The 23192-nt window shown below is 58.1% G+C and overlaps 2 protein-coding genes across 5 annotated transcripts in view; both read left to right on the top strand.

Moving 5' to 3' along the window:
- Positions 1 to 6867, top strand: part of TMEM63B (transmembrane protein 63B) — a 48753-nt gene extending 41886 nt beyond the window's left edge. For both annotated transcript variants that reach the window (XM_052806672.1, XM_052806671.1), the window contains 8 exons: positions 265 to 351; positions 1727 to 1792; positions 1933 to 2095; positions 2249 to 2354; positions 2512 to 2679; positions 2820 to 2935; positions 3167 to 3247; positions 4340 to 6867. In XM_052806672.1, the coding sequence (XP_052662632.1) occupies positions 265 to 351; positions 1727 to 1792; positions 1933 to 2095; positions 2249 to 2354; positions 2512 to 2679; positions 2820 to 2935; positions 3167 to 3247; positions 4340 to 4504 (952 nt within the window). In that variant the 3' untranslated portion in view covers positions 4505 to 6867. The remainder of the gene's footprint in view (positions 1 to 264; positions 352 to 1726; positions 1793 to 1932; positions 2096 to 2248; positions 2355 to 2511; positions 2680 to 2819; positions 2936 to 3166; positions 3248 to 4339) is intronic.
- A 2719-nt stretch (positions 6868 to 9586) lies between these two features.
- CAPN11 (calpain 11) lies at positions 9587 to 22973 on the top strand. Of its 3 annotated transcripts, none has more exons than XM_052806674.1 (22): positions 9587 to 9668; positions 12707 to 12982; positions 13584 to 13653; positions 15116 to 15234; positions 15377 to 15510; positions 15685 to 15853; positions 16447 to 16530; positions 16617 to 16702; positions 16912 to 16986; positions 17393 to 17553; positions 17633 to 17802; positions 18024 to 18035; positions 18337 to 18548; positions 18670 to 18709; positions 18960 to 19025; positions 19374 to 19431; positions 19517 to 19581; positions 20437 to 20505; positions 20637 to 20715; positions 21174 to 21290; positions 21366 to 21424; positions 21676 to 22973. In XM_052806674.1, the coding sequence occupies exons 2-22, from the start codon at positions 12737 to 12739 to the stop codon at positions 21700 to 21702; spliced, it is 2118 nt and encodes a 705-aa protein (XP_052662634.1). In that variant the 5' UTR covers positions 9587 to 9668; positions 12707 to 12736; the 3' UTR covers positions 21703 to 22973. The 3 variants fall into 3 exon arrangements, with proteins under 3 accessions (XP_052662634.1, XP_052662635.1, XP_052662633.1); XM_052806675.1 differs by having other exon boundaries at positions 9594 to 9664; positions 12700 to 12982; XM_052806673.1 differs by lacking the exon at positions 9587 to 9668 and adding an exon at positions 12188 to 12345 and having other exon boundaries at positions 12700 to 12982.
- Positions 22974 to 23192: the final 219 nt, after the last annotated feature.

Raw genomic sequence — 23192 nt, 5'->3', positions numbered from 1 at the left:
GCGGGTCAAGAGAGATTATTGCGGAGTCCTCTGAAGATACAAGGGCTGGGAGGGCCTGTGAGACAAGGGAGGAGGAACTGGGACTCAAGAAGAGACCTCAGACGCACTGGAGGGGAAAAAGGGCATATTCACGTAGCAGTAGTGGACAGGGTGGGATTCAGATTAGACACTGGAAGTACTTTCTAATGAGAAAGCGATGGGGGCACCGCTCCTGGGGCTGGTGCGGTGACAGTGAAAGATTAACAGCCTCCTCTCTGCCCTCAGGTCTGGAGAGAACAGGACGACCATGCACAAGTGTTACACCTTCCTCATCTTCATGGTCTTGCTGCTCCCATCATTGGGCCTGAGCAGGTAGGGGTGGTGGGAAGGGAAAGCAAGTGCAGAGACCTGGAGCATGGGGAGGGTTGAGATGCACCCCTGTTTGTTCTCCTACACTACATCCTTTCCCCGCTGCACAAGTGCCCTGGCCACCATCCCATTGGGAAGGTGGCATTTAGTTCTGGTTATGGGGCCAGGCCAGACCATACCTGTCTGGGTTTCTTGGAGCTTATTTGAATCAATCTGCAGATGCGTTGACATGTGCTGTGGTGTTACAAATAATGCAGCAAAAATTGGCACGGTTGATGCATGCATGTGAAAAGTTTGCTCAAGGTCTGCTGGTGAAGGAGGCACTCCGCACCTCTGTACTCAGTGCGCACTCCAAATTTTGCACAAAACTAGTGAATTCCCCATTTGCAACAGAACTGAGTAGGTTGCGCTGCTTGGCTGGGTGGGATAGTTATGTGTAGGCTGCAGCAATACTCGTCTGTTTGGATGCGGGCCCCAAGTCTTCCTGCAGGGGTTATAGAAATGCCCTGTGGCAAACAGCAGTGCATCAGTTGCCAGCCATCAGCATAGGCTCCCAGCACTGAACAGTGGTCAAGTAGGGAAACAGTGTGAGGAAGGAAAAACTGGAGGGTGGGAATGGGATGGGGGGTCCTGGTAGAGACTTATATGTCATAGGGTGGGGGATATACAGCCCCTCAGTGGCGAAGTCAAGGAGCTCCTGAGAATGGACAAACCCTCTGATAGAAGCAGAAGAATAGTCCTCTATCCTGGTGGGTGACTATAACAACATTTCCCAGCCAGATTAAAAATGCCTTATTGTGTATAGCCTTACAACCTAGGCAGGTGAATGCTCTCACAAGGTTTGCATTTTGACCAGATACTGTTAAACAGACTGTGCTTCCTTCTGAGGACTCGGTCTCCCTGCAGTTGCCTCTGGAGCTCTGTACTCCACCAGTACCTGAGGTGCCAGAGGATTGGGTGGTTTTATATCAAAAAAATCAGAATTGAGGAAAATGGGGTTTGTTTCTCCTAAGGGATTTTTTTTAATCTCTGTGTTGGAGAGTACCTTGTACCTAACGGGTTTCTTCTGTTGAGTCAGCCACCTGTTCCTTGCATGGATGTTGTGCCCAAACAGAGGGCAGAGGAAAATACTTTACTGATAGGATCAGGGCAAAGGGAGAAGAACACATGAGAGCGGGAAGCTTTACGTTTTGATGCTCCACTGTTTTTCCCAGTGTCTGATTTACATAATTGCTGGTGACACATCCCAAGAGGGAACAAAACAGTCTATGGTCAGAGCTTTGGGTCCGTCTAGAGCAGCTTCCACATGTTTGCATGTGCATGTCTGTCTATAGCCACTTCTGACTGTTACTCTTCTTCTTGCCCACCTCCCCCACAGCTTGGATGTGTTTTTCCGCTGGTTGTTTGACAAAAAATTCCTCGCTGAAGCTGCTGTGCGATTTGAGTAAGTGGAGTTGGGCAGAAGGGCCTTCTTTGCAATGGGGGGAGGATCTTGTTGGTACTGGGCTGGTATTGAGGGTTCCTGGCTGCTGCCCTGCAAGGGGGGAGCACATCCTGCAGCCTGCTTTCGCTGCGCCTCCTCAGGTGTGTGTTCCTGCCAGACAATGGGGCCTTCTTCGTCAACTATGTCATCGCCTCCGCCTTCATCGGGAATGCCATGGACCTGCTGCGCATCCCCGGCTTGCTAATGTACATGATACGCCTCTGCCTGGCCCGCTCAGCCGCCGAGCGGAGGAATGTCAAACGAGTATGTAGTGGGGCTGAGGGGGTGGGTTGTGGCCTCCACCTGGGGATGGGAGTGCTGTGATGGGGCCCCCAATGCTGTGTGTACAGCTGGGTGTGTTGCACATCCCGCTCGGCTCCCAGGGTCATGCTGACGGGTCTGTGTTCCCTCTGGCAGCACCAGGCCTATGAGTTCCAGTTTGGGGCTGCTTACGCCTGGATGATGTGCGTCTTCACTGTGGTCATGACGTACAGCATCACCTGCCCCATCATTGTCCCGTTTGGTAAGTGGTACCCCTCTGCCTCCCTGTGTCAGAGGCTGGGGAGAGCTCGAGGCTGGGAGGCAAGAAGGGTGGCACGGAGGAGATATTCCCTGTCAGTCAGAGGCACTGGGGAAGAAGCTGATTCCCTGCTCTGCTGGCATCCCTCCCTTTCTCCCAGGGCTCATGTACATGCTGCTTAAGCACCTGGTGGACCGATACAACCTGTATTATGCTTACTTGCCTGCCAAACTGGACAAGAAGATCCATTCGGGGGCTGTGAACCAGGTGGTGGCAGCCCCCATCCTCTGCCTCTTCTGGCTTCTCTTCTTCTCCACCATGCGCACAGGTGAGCACTGGGCTGGGATGCCAGCCCCTGGCTTCCTACAGAGCTGCTTCCCTAGCCAGGCTGTGGTCCTGGCAGCCCCCAGCCCTGGAGCATGGTCAGGGTCCCTCTGACACCAGCACTTCGGTTTTCCTTTGCCCCAGGCTTCCTGGCCCCCACTTCCATGTTCACCTTTGTGGTCCTCGTGATCACCATTGTGATCTGCCTGTGTCACGTCTGCTTCGGGCACTTCAAATACCTCAGCGCTCACAACTACAAGGTGAGGTGGAGTGCTGGGTGGGGGTGCGGGATCCTTCTTGGGAGCACAGCTTAGCAGTGAAACAGTGGGGGCTCTGGGGGGACCCCAGACTGCTCCCCAGCAGAGCCTCTCAACCCTGGCTTCACAGAGGAGACAGTCCCAAAGCTGTCCCTGCTGCCCGTATGCTGCTCCTGTGGTGGGACAGCAAATGTGTTGCCCCAGCAGTCCGTCAGTTTCTCCTTTCCTCTCCAGATTGACCACACGGAGGTGGACACCATAGAAAACAGGCAGAACGGGAGACCTGCCACCAGTCTGCCAGCTCCCAAATCAGCTGTGAGTCCCTTTCCCCCGTTCCATGCCCTGGTGTGTTCCTTACCCAGGTTTGGGAAGGGGGAGGTAACTCCCTGTCCAAGTACCTCACTCTTCACCTCTCTGAGGCAGCACCCAGAGTCTCCCAGTGAGTGTGGGATGCAAGTGTTGGGCGCTGTGCACCTCACCTGAGCTGGGTGATGAAGTGTAACCCCCCCCGCCCCTATGAACAACCCTTTTCTGCTGCTCCTCAGATGCTGTGCATTTACTTTCTGCCTCATTTACTTTCTGCCTCTCTCTTGGCTGGGACAGTAAATCCAGCCGGGTCAGTCTCCCTTCTCATTCTGCATCTTTGCACGCTTGACCATCAGCAAAGGCTGTCACCCACCAGGCTGGTCCTAGTGCCTATGCAAAGGAGTCTCTGTGGGCATTGCTTTGAATGCCATGAAAGTGCTTTGGGGACTCTCCCGTCCCCTACCCAAATCTCCGAGATACCAGAGTCAGTTTTCTGAACTTCTCCTTGGCTCACTGGCTCATTCCAGCTGCTTCCTTCTACCATGAGATTTTTCTAGTTGGGGTCTGTGTGGGGCTGTTCAGAGAGTACATGCAGAGATGCAGTAAAGCAGAGCCTTCTGCTTCCTCAGGAGAGCAGGGCTGGGGTGTGCACATGTAATCCAGGCTTATTCCCAGTCTCCATGTACCTAAGGGCAGCGGCATCTCTCCAAAAGGAGATTCCCCATAAGGAGGCAGGCACAGCCTCAGAGGGACACGTCCACTGGCAAAAAAGGGAGCACAGTCTTCCAGTTCACGTGAGCTCCAAAGAGCTCAGAAGCCCTATGCTTTCCCAGCCCTGGCTCCCTGGGGGTGCTGCCTGTCCCAGAATGCTGGGGTTTGGCACATCCATTGTCACAGGGCCAAGCCAGCCCCGCTTTTACCCCTTCTCCTGGTACATCCCATGGAGTCTGGACCCTTCCTCACCCTCCCAGCATATCCCCACACTCAATCTCTTGCAAGGCGCTTTGCGTGTTGTGCTGTGCTGCCGTGAGAAGCCCCTGGGTTCATGTGCGTTTCTGTTCTTTCCCCACCCCTGGCCCGTCCTGTGCCTGGCCCTGGCAGAAGTACATCGCCCAAGTGCTGCAGGACTCCTCGCCTGAGGGTGAAGCAACAGAATCGGAGGAGCAGGGGTCGCAGGACGAGGAGCTCATCAACGCAGATGGCATGAACGACACGGATTTCCAGTCATGTGAGGACAGCCTGATAGAGAACGAGATCCACCAGTAGGGACCTCGGAAGGCAGGAGGGGAAGGAGGCCCAGGAGTGGGGCAGGCTGTGCGCATGGAGACGTAGGGAGAGGCACCCAAGGGTGCTGGCCATTGCCCTCGCCTGCCCACCCCCCAGGGCTGCTGCCTTCAGTGAGGGCAGGGGCCCTGCCACAAGCTCTCCATTTCCCTGCTCGTCCAGCAGCTCAGCAGGCATGCTCCTTACTAGCTACCTTTTAATGTGTCCCTGGACCCCAAAACCCTGGGGGCTGGGGAGGAGGGGGGCTGTGACCCCTGTGGTGCTGCTCTGGACCTGCAGGGAGGAGGAAGGCTGGGTGCTTTGTGGGGAGCAAGAGGGCGCAAGGGGAACCTTTGGGGTCTTCTCAGCAGGCCCCTCTGTCCCCTGTCCTCCTGGCGAGAAACACTAATAATTTATTAGATTTACAGGAAGGTGATAAAATGCTTTAGTCAGTGTATTGGAAGCCCCACCTAGGGAGGGGGGGTGGCTTTTGTTGCACCTTCTCCCCATGCCTGCCCTTTCTCAACCCCTTGCAGCATCCACTTGGTGTGACGTGCCAGGAGCTGGGCCAGGCACCAAGGGCTGGTGACAGAGACTTCCCCCCCCACCCCACCCCGGCAAAGGTGACAGCCTGGCCTTGTGGTCAGGGGTGGCATCAAACTGGGAAGGGGCATGGGGTTGGCATGAGCTGGGCAGCCCCTCACAGGGTGAGGGGTGCTGAGGGCATTTCTCATGGGCAGGAGGGAGGCGCAGGCAGCCTCTCCCCCAGGTCCTGTGCCCTCTTCCCCCAGGGGCACAGGCAGGGAATTGCAGCATCATTTTAAGTGGCTTTTTTTTTTTTTTTTTTTTTTGCACATTGTACTCCACTTTCAAACAAAAGTCAACTTGACCCCCATGTGGTACTGTGACCTGACCCCCTTTGCTGCCCTGTGTCTGCACAGCAGGGTCAGGCCCAGGGATGGGGGTGGCTGTGCTGGGGGTCTCTTGGGTGCTAGGGAGAGGGGAGAAAGGGTACTGGACTGCAGGCCCTTGGCACCCTGCAGGATCAGTGCTGCCTGGTTGTGATGGGGCCCATGGGCTGCCTTCCTTGAGCTGCTTCAGGGTTGTCCCCCAGCTGAGGCAGTCGGGGAGCGAGGGAGCCCTGGGAGAGCAGCCCCTGGGAGCCCTCTCCAAGCAAGCCCACCATCTTCAGGAGCACAGAAGCCTCGTGGAGCTGTGCTGGCTTTCTTCACCTGCCCTGACTGAGTGTAGGCTCCCCCAGCATCACTCAGCCTGAGAGAGGGGGCTGTTCTTCCCCTCCCTCTGCCCTTGCCCCCTCTCTGGTAATAGCTGTGTTCCAGAGGCAGTGAGGGGATAGGTTGGATGGGAGAGGTGGACTGGAGCCCCTGGCATCCACAGGGAGGTCTGACCTTGTTTGAAGGCTTTTTGTGAGGAGGTCTCTAGTCAAGATCAGTTGCCCTCAATTGCTTCCCCCCTCCCCTTGTGTAAAATGTAAAGGAAAATAATAAATCTCCCTGCTATTGAGCTATATTTATTTCCCTCAACTCCTTGCCACCATCCTGTTTGGTGCTCATTGCAGACACTACCACCCTCTCTTTGCCTATCATCTGCAGGTGCTGCTCTGGCTCACTGGGGCCGTGCCCTCTAGGGTCTGATGGGGCCGGGTAGAAAGGGGCAGTCATTTACCTTTTCAATCACCTGTGCTGGCCCTGGAGCTCCAAGCACTTTAATAGACCTGAACAAGTGAAGTGTCAGCCCTGCCCAGCTCCGCTGTGCGGTCGGGCGGTCGCATCCCATGGCTTTTCTCTCCCTCACCCCCTATTAGAGGAGGGGAGCCAGAGACACAGAGCGGGTGGGAGGGGCTACTCTGAGGATGACATAGCTGACTTTCCTGTACACCTCTCTATAGGAATCCCAGGCCCAGAGGAAAGGGGGGACGGGGGGGAAGAGATGTGGGTCTGATGCATGGGGAGGGCAGGCCACCCCAGCTCCCAGGGCTCAGCCAGAGCTGGAGTGCATGCGGGTGCGGAGGGGCATGCTAAGTGTCACCCTGTCCCCTCCAGGGATGGGCTAGAAATGAAATGAGCATGTGAGCTGAGAGCTCCTGGTCCCCTCCCAGGCTGGGGTGAGGAGAATGTTGATCCTGCTTCCCTATTCTTGCACCCACCTACTGCCCTTGCCCCCGGTCCAGCAGGCGGGCTGGGATATTCCAGTCTCTGTAGGTATGGCTGTAGCCCAGGACTCTCTTTGTGGCTGTCAGGGCTCTGCCCGCAGAGAGCTGTGTGTTCCGAGCGGCACTGTCTGTGTAGAGATGTGTATAATACCCTGTATATATTTGTGTACAAAAGTAAAAAGGAAAAAAAGGAGCTATTGTTCTTGCAGTCTTTTCTTTATGGAGCGGGTTGGGGGCTGGGACCTGGGAGGAGAGGACCCCAGCTGCGGCAGGGATGCAGGAGCATGCGTGGTGCAAAAGGAGGAGCAGAGGGTTGTGCGGTCCCCGTGTGTGAGCACAAGCCCTGCCCTGCTGCTGGGAACCTGGCTGTGTCTCACGGGTCCCAGCCCAAGTGGGCTCTCCCTCCAGCTTGCAGAGGCATCGAAGGCTTTGCCGCTAAAAGCGAGTTGGATGGGGAGCTGCATGCACTGAGGCTGGGATGGGGAAAGATGCTTTGGGGATTGTGTGGGAGAAGAGGGGAGGGGAGTTTTACTGGTAGCCTCTGTAGCAGATGTCAGCCCAACCCTATGGTCTCAATAGCAATTTATGTGACTGCTCCTGCCCCCTCCATCCAGGAACCTGTCTCCCAGCCTTGTTTGGGTGGACAGCTAAAAGCCTTTGGGAAAGGGTGAGGGATGCTAGATCCCTGGAGCGCAGCTTGGCTGGGAGTACTTTCCTGCTGTGTGATGCTGCTTGTAGCTCAGCCATCCCCTAAGCACAGGGGCAGGCAGGCAGCAAGCAGCCAGCCCCCAGGACTGCTCCCTGCTGCTCTCTGGTGCAGGCTGGAGCAGGGGTGGTTCCCAGGCAGCTGCTGCATGCTCGTTAATTTGTGTACAGTGGCTGTTACTTGGAGGATGGCACAACGGAGAGGGGAGGTATGGGGCAGGCCTCTGAGAGATGGACAAGTGACCTCCGTTCCCACCTTGCTGTGTTCAGGCTCTGTGGCTTCGTGTGCCAGCGGCACAGCATGAGCAGGGGACAAAAAAACTCTCCTTCCCCTGGCAGCCCACAGCCAAAGGGCTGGGAAGAGGCAATGCCTGGGCACAGACAAAGAACCAAAAACCGAGAGGAACGGTGTGCACTGCCAAGTCCCTGCAGGCATTGCTGCAAAGTGAAGCTTGAGGGAAGAGAACAAGGAAATTGCGTGGGTGTTTGGTGGAAACTTCTCCCAAGCACAAGGGACAGGACATGGGACAGCCTGTAGGACAGGATTATGCAGGAGCTGTCTCCTACCCCAGGAGAGTCAGCTGTGAAAGCAGCTTTAAAGGCCACCGAGGGGTAATGAGGCAAGAGATGAACAGGAGGAGAATGGGATCACAACAAGGATGGGCAGTGTCTGGAGCAGATCTTGTGCAGGCAGGATGGTCAGTGGTGGTCAAGGCTAAAGAGAAAGTTGGCAGAGCCATTCAGGCACAAGCTCAAAGCAGGAACAAACCCTGGCGGTGCAGGTCTGTTTGCTCCTTGTCTGAAAGCACGCTGCTGTCTGCAGCTTGGTGCAGAGCTGGCTGGTGACCCCAGCAGGGCCCCCCTTGTTGCTTCCAGCCTGCAGGCAGTGAGGCAGCTGCCTTCTGGCTAAGATGGAGCAGCTGCTGTGGCAACCCAGAGCAAGACACCCCAAAGCCTCCTCTGTGCCAGGGTGGGCAGAACAAGCTGCCTGTGGCAGGCTCTCCTAGGTGGGGATGGGGACAGGGCCAGAGTATTCCTTTGTGGGTGCAGCAGCAGGACCACGCTACAGCTGTTTTTGAGTGTCCTAATTGCCCTTCCCTTGGGCAAGGGACACAGCTCCTAACCCCTTGTGCAACCTGCTCCCTGCTTAGCAAAGATTTGCCTGCCTGGGGTGAGGTGGGATGGGTTAGAAAGTAGGTGCTTTGTGAAGCCTGGGGGAGCAGCTGGGTGCCAGCTCCTTCAGTGAGGCAGTGTGGGCACAGCCTCCCTAGCTGCAGGCCAGGCATGAGGGGAGGAGAAGGAGCCCCATGGTTGGTGACAGCCATTGGGATCACCATGTTCAGCCCTGGCACCAGAAGGATGGCAGTGCAGAGCTTCTTCCCGGAGGTGGGGCTGGGCCAGGCCATGCCGAACTGGGCTGAGCTGAGCTGGTCGTGCCAGGCCAAGCCATGCTGTGCTGAGCCATGTTGGGCTAAGCCACACTAGGCCAAGCTGTGCCAGTCCATGCTGGGCCATACCATGCCAGACAAAGCCATATTGCACCACACTACGTGGAGCCATGCCAAGCCCTGCTGTGGCTATGCCTGTCAGCAACGGCACCACCCGGCATAGCTGTGCAGTGAATCATGGAGGGCACGCAGGGGCAGCCCTGCTGCGGGAAGCCCCAGGGCAGTGGGACCTGCTCGGGATGGGCCCTGCCCAGCAAGGGCCAGCTGGTGGGGTGGGGTTGCTGGCCATCACTGCCTGGGCTTGCAGGAGTGAAGCGGTGCAGACATAGCCTCCCCAGGCACAAGGGAAGGAGAAGGACCCCATGGTGGGTGACATCCGTTGGGACCACCCTGCGCAGCCCTGGCACCAGGTCAACAAGCCCTGGGACCAGGCGCAGCACAGAGCTTCACCTAGCTAAGCTGGGGCAGTGCCGAGGCACCCTCAAACACTTTCCCAGAGGAGTCGCTTCCTCTTCTCCTTCTAGCCCCGGTTTCCATGTGCACCAAGCCCTTTGCTCGGAGCAAAGGTGGAAGGAGCGCGCCCAGCCCGGCGCTACCCCTCCATCCCCGGGAGCTGGGAAGGGGTGACAGCAGCCAGGACCGCACCTGCAGCCCGTCTAAATCACTTCCCGGGAGCTGTGAGAGGTCGCTGCGCCTTTAAGTCCCCCTCCCACCGCCCCCCCGCCTTTGGTCGCACATCCTGCCCGCTGAAACCCCACCTTCCGCGGGGCCGTACCGAGCCGAGCCGGGCTGGGCTGGGCTGAAGCGGGCAGGGCGGTGGCGGCGGCAGCAGCTTCCGTAAGTCGTCCCCCATCCTCACCCTTATCCGACCCCCAGCACGGGGTTAGTACCGGAGGGGCCGCCGGGCGGGCAGGGCTCCTGCGCCGCGGGGGCGAACGCCCTGCCCGCTCGACGGCGAGGGCCCCCCGGGCTCTGAGCTGCTCCAGGCTTCCCTATCCCTCCCCCCCTTCCTCCACCCCCTTTTTATCCGCGGGGATTTTTGCATTAGATAATGCAGCCGCAGAGACCCGGAGGCTTCCCAATCAGGGCGGCGAGTAAACTGGGTACCGCGGCGACCCGGAATGCGATGCCGACCCCAAGCCGACTCCGCATTTCGTCGAGGGGATGCGGGAACATAAAAGGGGAGCTTGTGGGAAATGAAGATTTTTGTCACCCGGAGGGCTGGGAAGGGCCTGAGAGCTGCTTGCGCAGTGTGGCACCCTATGGGTGGCTGTGGTTCCTTGCCCCGAGCTGAGTATGCGGCAGGATGCGGTGTCTGGGCTCGGCCTGGCTCGTTTTAAAGAAGGGAGCTCCCCCTTCATTCGATCTCCAAGAGCAGCTGGCAAAGCAGAAGTCTGCAGAGATTTTTGGCTGGACTTCAGCAATGATGCTGTCCAGGGGGGTTTCAGTATGCACTAAGGTGCACGAGGTATCAGGGACCCTGCAGGGACCAGCATGTCTTTCTGCTCCTACCTTAGAGGGATGAGAGGTGCCTCTGATACTGGAAAGCATCATATTGTGGTTGGATGTTGCCTGGTGTGGAAGGCTGCCCTGGGGGCTTGGTTTGTCTCTGCACGCCCTTTCCTCCCCCCGTGGAGGACCTGCAGTGTCCATCAGCATCAGCCTGGGGGGGGTGTCAGCAACTGACCCCATTGCTTAAGGCCCCGCATGGTTCCTGTCCCATCCTGGGGTCTGAAATGTTTTTCCTCACTCTGCGCTTGCGTGACCTCCGTCTGCTGCTAAGCACAACCTTCCCAAGTATTTTGAGCCACAGAGCTAAGAATAACTCACACGGTGCCCACGTCTGGACTGCACACAGCTCCCTGTGTCCGCGGCCATGTCCAGTGCCGGTAGGCAGGATGGGAGAGGGTGCAGGGAGCCTGGTAGGGGCTGCGGCCCTCGGCAGGCTGTGTTGTGAGTGCTGGGGAGGTAGCAAGGTGGGAGCTGGAGGCTGTGCAGGTGGCTGCGTTTGGGATTCTTCCTCCTGCAGCCCCCCTGGGCTCTGGGCAGCGGCTTGGACCAGAGGAGTCATTCCACCAGCTCTGCAGGCAACAAGTGCCTCGCTGCTGGGAGAGGCTGCCAGGGTGCTGGCTGCGGAGCCAGAGCTGGGGAGAGGAGATGATGGAAAAGGGCTGAGCTCCATAGATCTGGGGCCATTGTAGAGGACAGAAGGGCTGGTGCTGTCTTTGAGAAGGACAGTGGGTTTAGAGCATCCCAGGACAGGCGGAGTGACGGGGAGGGGCAGATTTTCCTCCTGAAAAGCTTCTGATTAGGGCAGCGCCTTGGGTTAGCAGCCAGATTTATGCCCCATGCACCTGCCAAGAGCTTGCACCCTTTTTGCTGTTGCCTGCCTTCCCTTAACTATCACAGCACTTCAGGACAAGGAGAGTCGCCTCTCCGGAGCCAGGCTGCACCCTGCTCCCTTGGGACGGGGCTCTGGGGAGGCCACAGGCCAGCACTGGCATCCTAGCCCGCTGCTCCGAGTGGATTGCTGGCTCCTGGGTTATTTACCCAAGAACTGCTCCCCTGCCTTGTGCGGAGAAACCTTCAGAGTATTCAGCACCAGCCCTGCCGAGCAGGACCTGAGATGGCTGGGGAGTGGGGCAGAGTAAGCCGCAAACGCCGGTGGGCCCATGGTGGTGGCACCTGCCTCACGGCCCTGCTGCAGGTGACCCTGCTTGCGTGGGCAGTTGGACCAGACGGCCCCCAGAGGCCCCTTCCAGCCTGGGCGGCGCGGTGGGCACGAGCGCCGGCTCCTGCCACGGGTACCTGAGCAGGGCCGAGGGCAGCTGGGGGCAGGGAGGGGAGTTGGGGCTTGCCCCACCGCAGCGGGCGCAGTGGGGCAGGGCAGCGGGGCCAGGCACGCCTGGCAGCTGTGTCATGCCGGTTCGAAGCACACGGCCATGAGCTGCCGGTTAAACCCCCTGGGAGGAAGGCCTGTGGCAAGGCCTTCGCCGGGGCGAGGGACCGGTGTGGTGGGGGGGGCTCTGCAGGATCTGCCCTACCCCGGTCTCCTGGTGCCGGGGTGCCCCACTGCAGCCACATCCCTTTCCCAGTGCCTCCCAGCAGGCTGCTCCACTGGCCGTCAGCGAGGCTTGAGTCACCCTGCCTGTGTGCGTGCCGGGAAGGGCCGTCCCGCCTCTTCCTTCCCTCATCCTTGTCCTCCGCTGGCCCCATAGACAGAGCTGTCTGCGCCCCACTGGGCTCCTCCCTTCACGGCCCTATTGACTCAGTGCTCAGGCAGCCGGGGCGGCTTTCGAGGAGAGGGAGAGGGGCCCAGGGCTGGGAAAAGCTGCGGGGCGGCCGCTGACGCCCTCCTGGCTGCGACAGGCGAGGAGGAGCTGGGACGAGGGAAGGTCCTGGAAAGCTGCGCCGGGAGGAGAGGCTGTCGGGGGCGGAAAGCGTCTGAAATTCCTCTGGGCTCAGCCCTTCCGCGCGGCAGGGACGGACAGGACGGGAGAGCCACGGCCTGACCACCAGTGAGCTGCCTCCTTGTAGCTGGCCCTCAAAGCCGCTCTGCTCCTTCGGTGTCCCCTAAAGACAGCAGGGCTGCAATGGCCGGGCTGGAGGCCATGGATCAGAACGGGGCTGCTGCTAGGGATGGGATTTGGGGAGGTCCTCCTGGTGTGTGGGCCCACCCTGGGGATGTTCTATGTGGCGGCTCTGCTCGCTGTCCCAGGGCAATGGTGACGGAGAAGATCCCTGCTGTGGGGGTGGTGGGGAATTGGAGATCCGGCCTCTGAGCCTGGCACTGTGTGAAATGGCTGACGTCCCCAGGGTGGTGCATGGGTACCAGGCCCTGCCTCAGCCCAGCCATGCCTGTTTTGTTGCAGGGAGCAGAGCTGAAGGTAGCGCTGCCGGTGCCCAGCCATGATGCCCTTTGGTGGGATGGCTGCCCGTCTGCAGAGGGACCGCCTGAGAGCCGAGGGGGTTGGCCAACACAACAACGCTATCAAGTACCTCAACCAGGACTATGAGGCCCTTAAACAGGAGTGCATTGAGAGCGGCACCCTCTTTAGGGATCCCCAGTTCCCAGCTGGCCCCTCTGCCCTTGGATTCAAGGAGCTGGGGCCACACTCCAGCAAGACGCGGGGGGTGGAGTGGAAGCGTCCGTCGGTAAGTGCTGGGCTTGCTTTTCCTCGGGCTGGGCTGGCATCCCTACCCTGCAGTGTCTGCACTGATGTGGTTTGCCAAGCTGCAGTCTGGCCCTGGTCTGCTCCTCTCGGTGCTCAAAGTCCCTCATGTGCTTCATAGCCCACTTTCCCAAGGGCCTAGAGCAATGCCCTATGAGTGTCTGCTCAGAAAAGCATCATGTCTAGCAGGTCCTGCTTTCTCTGGGCAGCAGACCATGGGCTTTAAAATGGGTGGGCTATGTCATTGCTTCTGGGTGTCATGGCACAGATGTGTCACCCTCAGTGGCTGGGGCTTTTGAGGGTGTATATCCCCTGGTGCCACGAGTGCAAGGGGAATGCCATTAGTCTATCTAGCTGTGTCCTCCCATGGCTACAGCAGAAGATCTTGCTTTCCCTTAGCCTCACTGTGATGGCCTTGGGGTTGCAGTCAAGCAGATTTCCCTGGCAGAGGGCAGGTGGGGTGCAACTCTCAGGGACCATATACCCTTCCTCCTGACTCAGAACTGCAGTGGGTGCCAGCCCCCCAGAAGCCCAGGCCCTGCCAAGATCTAGCACCAGCATCTGATTCTCTCTTCCTCCTGCAGGAATTAGTGGATGACCCTCAGTTCATCGTTGGCGGTGCAACCCGGACAGACATCTGCCAGGGGGCTCTGGGTGAGTGCTGGAGCTCTGTCCCCGGACCTTGGTCTGGAGAGCAGTGGCTGGGGAGGGTTGGTGTGGCTGGAGAAGAGATGTTTGTGTAAGGTTGAGGGTGGACCAGTTTCACAGCACCTTTCCGCAGGCCCACGCAGCACATTTTCATGTCAGCCACTGCACAACCATCTCTGTACCAAAGGCTCCCTTCCCATTTTAGTGCGGTAGAAACTGGAAGGCAGTGGATACCCTGTGCCTCCTGGTGGCTCTAGGTTAAGGCTCCATGAAAATGGGTCGATGTGTGCACAGCTTGACCATGCTAAGATCAGGGGAGTTGTCAGGTGGATCCATGCCTGACACATGCTGACAACAACGCCAGGAGCTGCTCCAAAGAGCTCCCTGCTTTGGTAAATGGTGAGGGATGGCAGCTGGATGACAGTAACAAACGGAGGTGAGGATGTGCTGGTCATGACAGAGTGCTTGCAAAGCAACGTGGTGTGGCAGAAGGGAACTGAGAGGAGAGCTACGGAGTACAAGTGGTGATTTGTTGTTTCTCCAGGGGTGTCTCCCAAGACAAAGGTACTGAGACAAGAAGAGCAGTGTTAATGGGCTGTGTAGGCTGGCAGGGCTGGCAACTGGGATTTTGTGGTCATCGGAACCAGATCTGGGCACCACCAAGAGTGTCGTCCTGATCTGGATCAAGTTGGGCACTTGATTGGGAGTATTGTGTACCTTAGCACACATAGCACGCTGGTTTCAGGGCTAACCACATTTAATGCATCCAGTAATTAGAACAAACTTGAGGTGGTAACTGGAGCATGTAACAGCCCAGAGCACTGTGGCGGCATTCTACTGGTCATTAAAAAATCTGAAATGCCATTTTGTCAAACCACAGCCTGGTACAGGTTATCCAGGCTCAAGGCTAAGGTGTGACAGGCTTCAAAGGCAAAAGAGAAAGGGGAACCAAGGCAAAGAATTTAAAGCGCAGTGCTGGCCTGGAGCAGCACTTGTGGTTAAGAGCATTTGGAAGGAAAAGTGTGGTGGTGTTGCTTGCAATTTGAGAAGCTGGGGTAGCAGCATTAAACCTCTTGTTTGATAAAATGTTTTTTTAAAGGCAAAATGTAATTCCACTGCAGAACTCCCTGTCTGAGATGTGGAGGGCAGTCATACGAATGAGTCCCAGGAGGGTCTAGATAAACGGCTGCAGAAGGGGGCTTTTGGTGCTGACTGTACGTGGTGGTCTGGACACAGGCACCAGGTCAGGGAGGATTGTTCCCTGTTGCCTTGAGCTAATACTTCTCTCTGAGGCAGGCTGAACAAGCCTGGCTCCCTGAGCTCTGTCTGCTGGACCCTCTCTGGTTTCTCCGCGTGCTTTTTGAGCTGTTTGCAAGGAGAGCATGCCGTGGGCTCCTACACATCCACCGCTTACCACCCCAGCCAGGGAGGTGGTGGGTGCTCACACTGGCTTCCTCTCCTTCCCCAGGCGACTGCTGGCTGCTGGCTGCCATCGGCTCCCTCACACTCAATGAGGAGCTCCTGCACCGTGTGGTGCCCCACGGGCAGAGCTTCCAGGAGGACTATGCCGGCATCTTCCACTTCCAGGTGGGCTGGGAACTCCTGGCCCTCCACAGGTGGTGGGCTGGGGACAGGAGGGAGGGTGGTGGATTGAGGGCATCCCTCTGCAGTAGGGATGAGCAAGTCGTGTGATGCTCTGAGCTCACTCCACTCTCTTCCGATCCCCCAGATCTGGCAGTTCGGTGAGTGGGTGGACGTGGTGGTGGATGACCAGCTGCCCACCAAGGACGGGGAGCTTCTGTTCGTGCACTCGGCAGAGTGCACTGAATTCTGGAGTGCTCTGCTGGAGAAGGCCTATGCCAAGTGGGTACCCCTGTGGTGGGCACGTGGGCAGGTGGGGGACAGGGCAGCTCACTGTGCGGGGCGGCAGGGAGGGGGTCTCTTCTATCCCTGGCCCTGCTTGTGCTGGGTGCCTGGGGAGCAGCAGTGTGCTACATCCTTGTCACTTCACGCGCCCCTCTCTCTGACGGTGCTCAGGCTGAACGGCTGCTACGAGGCACTCTCAGGGGGAAGCACCACCGAGGGCTTCGAGGACTTCACCGGCGGCGTGGCAGAGATGTATGACCTCAAGCGGCCGCCGCGCAACATGGGCCAGATCATCCGCAAGGCACTGGAGAGGGGGTCCCTGCTGGGCTGCTCCATCGATGTAAGTGGTGTGCCGGGATGAGCCAGGGGCTCTGCCCCAGTGGTGGCCAAGGCGAGGCCTCGCAGCCCGAGATTGTGTCAGCAGTTCCCTCGCTGGGACACCAGGCAGGAGGTTACTTCTTTCCCCTCTTAGCAGAGCACCCTTTCCAGAGCCAGCATGTCAGCCCCAGGGCACAGTGCATGGGGCTGCAGCCCAGCTGCTGTGAAAGGGCTCCTTTGGATGGAGCGGGAATGTCCATCTCAAGTGTGGGCTGTTAGAACAAGGGTCTGCCTATAGCTCTGGCCATGTCTTATGTCAGCGTTTGAGAATTATCTGGAGCGGGGTTTTCCATCCATTCCCTCTCGTGAAATCCTTTTCTTGCTTTCTGAAGTTTGGACGGTTGCTTGATGGATCTTCAGGGTCTGCTGGCTGGGAAACTGTCTTTACATTGTCCTCAGCCAGCAGCCTTTGAGCAGAGGGTGCTGGTACCTGCTGCTTCTCTTGGCTGGAGCAGTGCTAAGCAAGGGGGATTCTCTACATGGTGGAGGGAAGGAGTAGGGATAGGACTATATGAATTTAATCATATTCACTTGAGCTTTGCACACTCTCCTCAGATCACAAGTGCCTTTGATATGGAAGCGGTGACCTTCAAGAAGCTGGTGAAGGGCCACGCCTATTCTGTCACAGCCTTCAGAGACGTGAGTTGGCTAGATGAGACTTTAATAGCAATAAAATAGCCTGGACAGTGTCATAGGCTCAACCTCCTGTGTCTGGTGACTGGCAGGTGAACTACCGGGGTCAGCAGGAACAGCTCATCCGCATCAGGAACCCCTGGGGTCAGGTGGAGTGGACTGGAGCCTGGAGCGATGGGTGAGTTGGACAGATGGGACTTCAATCCCACCACTGGCAGGCCAGAAGGCACTGCACACACAGCAGTTGAGTGCACGGCACTGCCAAGGCGAAGTTTGCAGTGTGCAGTGCCCTTCACATCAGAGAGGGGGGTAGTTGAGGGCCAGCTTTGAAGTGCTCTCAGTTCACCTTGAGTAGTCCTCATCTAATTGTCTCTCCTGCTGTTCCAGCTCCTCTGAGTGGAACAACATTGACCCTGACGACAGGGAAGAGCTGCAGCTGAAGATGGAGGATGGAGAGTTTTGGTGAGTGCAAAAGTGCTGCTCTTTTTCAGCAGCCAGCCTGGGAAGCAGCAGAGGAGCTGGGGAAAGATCCTGTGGCCCTACTTCACCTGAAATACATGACCTGCCTTTATGAGCTGCCTTTCCAGCACTGGAGAGCCTGCTAGCATTTTCTCATCTGATCTAGTTAATAATTTTCCTCCCTTCAAGGAAATTCAGCCCAATTAAATGCAAAATAAACATCTAGGAAGGGTAAACATCTCTTCTTCCCCAAACCCAGCAGTGGGCTTTAAATGAGCTATAACTGCTCAGGGTAAGATCTTGCTGTCACTTAATTCTCCCAAAACGCTGGCTGGGTCTGGAGCTGCTTGCACTCTCCTCCCTCCCTGCCAGCAGTGTCCTGGCCTCAGCCCCTGCCTGCCTCCCACAGGATGTCTTTCCGGGACTTCATGAGGGAGTTCTCCAGGCTGGAAATCTGCAACCTGACCCCTGACGCCCTCACCAAGGACGAGCTCAGCAGATGGCACACGCAGGTGTTCGAGGGCACATGGCGCCGGGGGAGCACTGCCGGGGGCTGCAGGAATCACCCAGGTACATCTCCCCTCTACATCTCCGCTCTTGGCAGCATGATGGAGCCAGGTGTCTCATCCACGCATCCTCTTCCTCCCAGCCACATTCTGGATCAACCCCCAGTTTAAGATCAAGCTGCTGGAAGAGGATGATGACCCTGGGGACGACGAAGTGGCCTGCAGCTTCCTGGTGGCTCTGATGCAGAAGCACCGTCGGCGGGAGCGGCGGGTGGGGGGTGACATGCATACCATCGGCTTTGCTGTCTACGAGGTAACCCCTGCCCACCCCGATGCTGCTTCTTTGGGATGGGCTCAGCCCTGCCAATCCTGCCTCAACCTGGCACCCCAGTCCTCAGGGAAACCTTTCCCACCTGCTTTGGCAAGGCTGTGGGTTAATGTCCCCTGTCCCATGCTCCATGCAGCTGTAAGGGATGGGGGCAGGTACTAGGATTCTGATTTTTTTTTTTTTCCCCTTTTCTCTCCTCCCTGCAGGTTCCTGAGGAGGTACGTCCTGAGTTGCTGGAGCCTACCCACTCTTGGAGGAGAGAGCAAGAGTGGGAAGGAATGGGTTAATGCACATGCATGCACACATGTGCACCCAGTGGCGTGGGAACTCCCACCCTGCTGGCAGTGGCTAGTGTGCTAATGGGTGCTGGGCACCTCCATGTGGGAGGGATGGCTCCTGCTGGGATGGGCAGGGCAGGGCAGGGATATCCTGTCTCATGGGGCTGGCTTTTGTCTTGCCGCTCCCTGTGGGTCACCACTGTTGAGGGGCTGTTGTCCACAAGTGCATTCATTCCCCCAGGCCCAGGGCACCCAAAACGTGCACTTGAAGAAGGACTTCTTCCTGCGAAACCAGTCCCGGGCACGGTCTGAGACCTTCATCAACCTGCGGGAGGTGAGCAACCAGATCCGGCTCCCCCCCGGCGAGTACATCGTTGTGCCCTCCACCTTCGAGCCACACAAGGAGGCCGACTTCATCCTGCGGGTCTTCACCGAGAAGCAGTCGGACACGGCGTGAGTCCCTGCCTGGCCAGGGGATGCCCTGTGTCTGTGAGTGGTGGGACATTTCCCCACCACGGGCAGCCAGCTGGCTGGGGACCCTGCTCATCACTGTTTTCCTCCTTTCTGCCCCCAGGGAGCTAGATGAGGAGATCTCTGCAGATCTGGCAGATGAGGTAGGAGCTGCCGCTTTGGTTCAGTTGGTACAAAGGCTCTGGGGCTTGGGAGGGGGAGCTGCAGGCAGGAGGTGTGTCACTGTGGCTGGAGAGGGGCTAGCAGGGTTGAGGTGATGGGGATGTGGGAAGTAACAAAGGTAAGACGAACAAAGAAGAGCTTCCCTTCCAGTTTGGGTTTGCTGAGCCTGGGAGGTAGGGCAGAGCCCAGGTTTGACCACTAACCTCTTCTTTCTGGCCTGTGTCACCCCAGGAGGAAATAACTGAGGATGACATAGAGGATGGCTTCAAGAACATGTTCCAGCAGCTGGCAGGGGAGGTGGGTACAGCTGCGCTGAGCTGTGGGGGGCCCTGGCCTGGGGAGGGGAGGGGATGGGATGGGATCCCTGGCCATGAGACGTCCAGCCCACCCCACGCTCGCTCAGTCCCATGCTGCAGACAAGTCCCTCTCTACATGGCTCAGCCCAGCTGCCCCCAGGGGTGGTGCGATGGGAGCAGATTTGGGGAAGGGGCATCCAGCTGTGGCCCAAACTCTTCTGGGCATGCAGAAAATGCAATGGCACCCTGATGTGTTGTGACTAAGGCAGAGATGTTTAGGTGGGGGGGAATGGCCACAAGTGGGGTGGAAAGCAGGCAAGGGGTGCTGCTAACTCTGCTCCTGCTGCAGGACATGGAAATCAGTGTCTTCGAGCTCCGGACTATTCTGAACAGAGTCATTGCTAGACGTAAGTGCTGCCCTTCCCGCCCTTTCAGGCCTGCCCAGCAGGTTGGGTTTTAATGCACGTGCTCAACCTCCTCCTTCCTCCTCAGACAAAGATCTGAAGACGGATGGGTTCAGCTTGGATTCCTGCCGCAACATGGTCAACCTGATGGATGTATCCTCTTGGTGCTGCGGGCAGGGGCCAGCTTTCCTGGTGCTCAGCCTGCCGGCAGCAAGACTTCTACACAGGAACTGGGGCTTGGCTCTCCAGCCCTGCTGAGGCTCTTCAACCAGGGGAAGGAAGGAAGGGGTCCTTGTGGCTTCAGGGCCACCTGCCCTACACCTCTGGGCTTTAGTAACAGGTTTTTTGGAAGAGGTCACCAGTTGCCCTGCTTGCTTTGGGCCCTGGCTCCGCCACCAGAAGCCTAGGCCTGCTCAGGCCTTCAACCTTCCCCTCTGGGAGGAAGCGCCCTGTGCCTCCCTTCCCCACAGGCTCCCCAGCCTGACATGCCATGATGCCACCCAGCCTTCGAGACACTCCTGGAAGGGAACAAGGGCTCTTGGGTTTTTTCCCCCAAACCATCCTGTCCAGCAGTTGCGGATGAGAGGTGTAAAGCGACAGGAGCCATGGCCTGTGTTCCTGCTTGCACAAGGACAGGCAGCTGAGTGGTCAGGTGTGGGTAGAGGAGCAGCTCCGAGCCATTCTCCAGCCTGGCCCTGCAGCATCCCCTTTTGCTGCAGGCCAGCCCAGTTTTGCTCCAAGGACACCATAGCGATGTGCTTCCTGCAGCAGCAGCACAGCTGCTCCCAGGGAGTGGCATGGCAGCTAGTTTAAGCATTGCTGTTTCCCCGCTGGGTTGCAGGCTCTGATCTTGCTGATGCTGCAGGACAGAGCGGGGAAGCTGGGGGGAAAATTGGGCAGGCCGAGTGTGGCCAGGCTTTTGTTGCCTCAGATGGCTGGAATCCGATGGCTTTGCCTTTACACTACCCCCTTTGCTGGCTGCTCTCTCCTTGACCCTCTGCTTCCCAGAAAGATGGCAGTGCCCACCTTGGGCTGGTGGAGTTCCAGATCCTGTGGAACAAGATCCGGAGCTGGCTGGTGAGGAGGAGCGGGGGGTATGGCACACCGCATGGGGGTAGCACCCCTTCTGGGGCAGCAGGGTGAGGGGAGAGCCAGGCTGGAGGCCATAGGAGAGCCTGCCCTTCACATCCTCTGTGATGTTTTTGCAGGCGATCTTCCGCCAGCATGACCTGGATAAGTCGGGCACCATGAGCTCCTATGAGATGCGCATGGCTCTAGAGTCAGCTGGTAGGTCTGGGGCAGGATGGGGCTGGGCTGGGCTGGGGGCTGGGGAGGGGGCTCATGCTGTTGGAGCCCTGTCCCAAGTAGCTGGAGAAGAGTGAAACCAGCCTATATTGTGTGCTTGGAGCCAACCTGTTGTGGTAGTGAGATGAGGCCATGCTGGGTTCTCTCCATCCCAGCTGTGCCAAGTGCTGGAGCCTCGGAGTTAAGGACACACACAAGGTGGTCCCAGCCTCTGTCTTCTGACCTGCAGGGTCCCATCCTGATGAAGTAGAGGCCTGGGGTGGGTCAGTGAGCTAACTAGTCATATGGCTCCAAGGAGAGCATCCCCTCTTCCTGCTGAGGCTGGACTCGGTGCCCTTCCTTGGGTGGGTTGGTGGTCCCTTTGGGTGGGGGCATGGACTTTCATAGTTACACCCTCCTTTCCTGCCTCCCTGGGGTGCTGACTCTTCTCTGCCTTGCAGGTTTCAAGCTGAACAACAAGCTGCATCAGGTGGTGGTGGCCCGCTATGCAGATGCTGACATGGGTGTGGACTTTGACAACTTTGTCTGCTGCCTCGTGAAGCTGGAGGCCATGTTCAGTGAGTGGTGGCTCTGGGGCAGGGAGGGTGGGGACAGAGAGATGTGTTGCTCACCTTGCTCTTGTGCCCCTGCAGGGTTCTTCCACAGCATGGACCCCGAAGGCACTGGCACCGCCATCATGAACCTCTCCGAGGTGAGAGCTCAGCCCAGTGGGGGGCGGGGTGGGAGACAAAGGGACAAGGCATTAGGGTGAATGGGGCACCTAGGCTGGGTGATAGAAAGCCCTCCAGTCCCTTGGGTAGGGAAAGAACCCATAAAAGATCAAGATAAGAAAAAGGGTTTGCTGCAGGCTTGTTGTTTCTTGGAGGGCTGGTAAAGCTGACACATGAGGGCATGTCAGAAATGCACCAGCCCTTGCTCATCCCTTCTCCCTCTCCTTCCCAGTGGCTGCTGCTGACGATGTGCGGCTAGGAGCCACGACAGATCCACCGTGGCTGTGACACCCCGGCGGGCCAGGCCCCCTCCAAGTGCCTCCCCTTGGATCTGTGGACACAGAATGCTCTTCCCCCTTTGCTCCATCCCACGCTGAGCCACCAGCCCTGCCTCCCGGCAAGCCTCACACCACCCTCTCGGGTGGACCAGGGTCAAGGCAGGCAGGGGATGCCCTTCTCCTCTTCTGGGCTGGGCTTCTTTCCACTCCCCCCCTCCTTTCTCCCCACCCCAGAACAAGAGGAGGGCAAGCAGCATGGAGTACCTGTGCATCCCTGCACCGAGCTTGACGGGAGTGAAGGAGCAGGCTGGGGGCTGGCGGCAGAGCCAGGAGAGGCAGGAGCTGCAGGGGGAAGAGAGGGGCGACTCGTATTGCTTGCTCTAGTGCTGTCTCATCCCTGCCTGTCTCTGCTCACACCTGGGAGCATCAGCAGGTACTGCCTTGCTCAGGCAGAAGCAGCAGGTTCCTGGGGAGCTCGAGTGGCCTTCTGGGAGGAGGAAAGGCCATACTCTTCTTCTTGAAGCCCTTGCACTGCACTCATCACCACTAAGCACGACCAAAGCATGGAGCCCACTGGCTCTTTCTGCGTGGCCTTCAACACATCACTCCCACCTTCATGCCCCTGCCTTTGCCCCACCACTGGGTCAGGCACTGAATGTTTGGGGGCTCCCCTGCCATGTGAACACATGCCACCCTGTACTGCAGCAGAAGCTCCTCTCTTCCACGTGGGCACAGCAATGCCTGTCACAGCAGCTTGGCCACCCCTCCCATCCCTGGGAGCTCCTGGGGCATCCACTGCCCCTGTTTATGGCCCACAGCAGGGCTGGCGGGGACCAGCACCCAAGAGGGGATGCCTTCCCCCAGAGAGGAGGGGATGGTGATTTGAGGGGATGTTCTCCTGCATACAGGGGTTTTTTTCCCCTGTTTCCCTCACCCCCTCCACACTGTTACACTCTTTTCCTCCCTTGGGCTCCTTTGCCCAGTGCAGATGGGCTCCAGTGCCAACGTATTTGCACTTCTCTGTGCTCCTCCACTCCCCTCACCTTCTTCTGGGATAATGGGGAGGCTCCAGCTTGGCGGTTGGTGATGGCCCGTCCTTTGCCCTGTAGAGGCAGGCAGGCAGTTAGCTTCCCCCAGACCCGTCGTCGCTGGAGGACGCATCTGCAGCAATAACCACTGCTGCCAGCCCGGCAGCTCCGCTTCCTCACCCCCGCTCACTGCGCACTCCGGGAATAAACCAAGATCTGTTGGACGTGTGGCCTGGGCAGTGACTTGGGGGTCGCGTCCTCCCTCCGCTCACTGTGGCCTGGGCTGGGGGGATGAGATGCGGAGCCAAGCCCAAGGCATGTTGCTTGCCCAGCCTGGGCCATGGGTAGAGGAGCACCACCAGGTACAGGTCTTGCCATGGGGATGGGAGCATCCATATCCCCTAGGATTTTATAAAACTCACCTCTTCTTTTGCAGGGGCGTC

The sequence above is a fragment of the Harpia harpyja genome, chromosome 13 (assembly GCF_026419915.1).
Source record: "Harpia harpyja isolate bHarHar1 chromosome 13, bHarHar1 primary haplotype, whole genome shotgun sequence".
Lineage (NCBI taxonomy): Eukaryota > Metazoa > Chordata > Aves > Accipitriformes > Accipitridae > Harpia > Harpia harpyja.
This window is presented reverse-complemented; position numbering and strand designations above follow the sequence as displayed.

Excerpts from the sequence above, each read along its gene's own strand:
- CAPN11 (XM_052806674.1), top strand. The coding sequence starts at position 12,737 with ATGATGCCCTTTGGTGGGATGGCTGCCCGTCTGCAGAGGGACCGCCTG. Across the intron at positions 17,554-17,632 it reads GGGCTGCAGGAATCACCCAG|CCACATTCTGGATCAACCCC; the intron begins GTACATCTCCCC and ends TCTTCCTCCCAG. Across the intron at positions 19,432-19,516 it reads GAACAGAGTCATTGCTAGAC|ACAAAGATCTGAAGACGGAT; the intron begins GTAAGTGCTGCC and ends CTTCCTCCTCAG.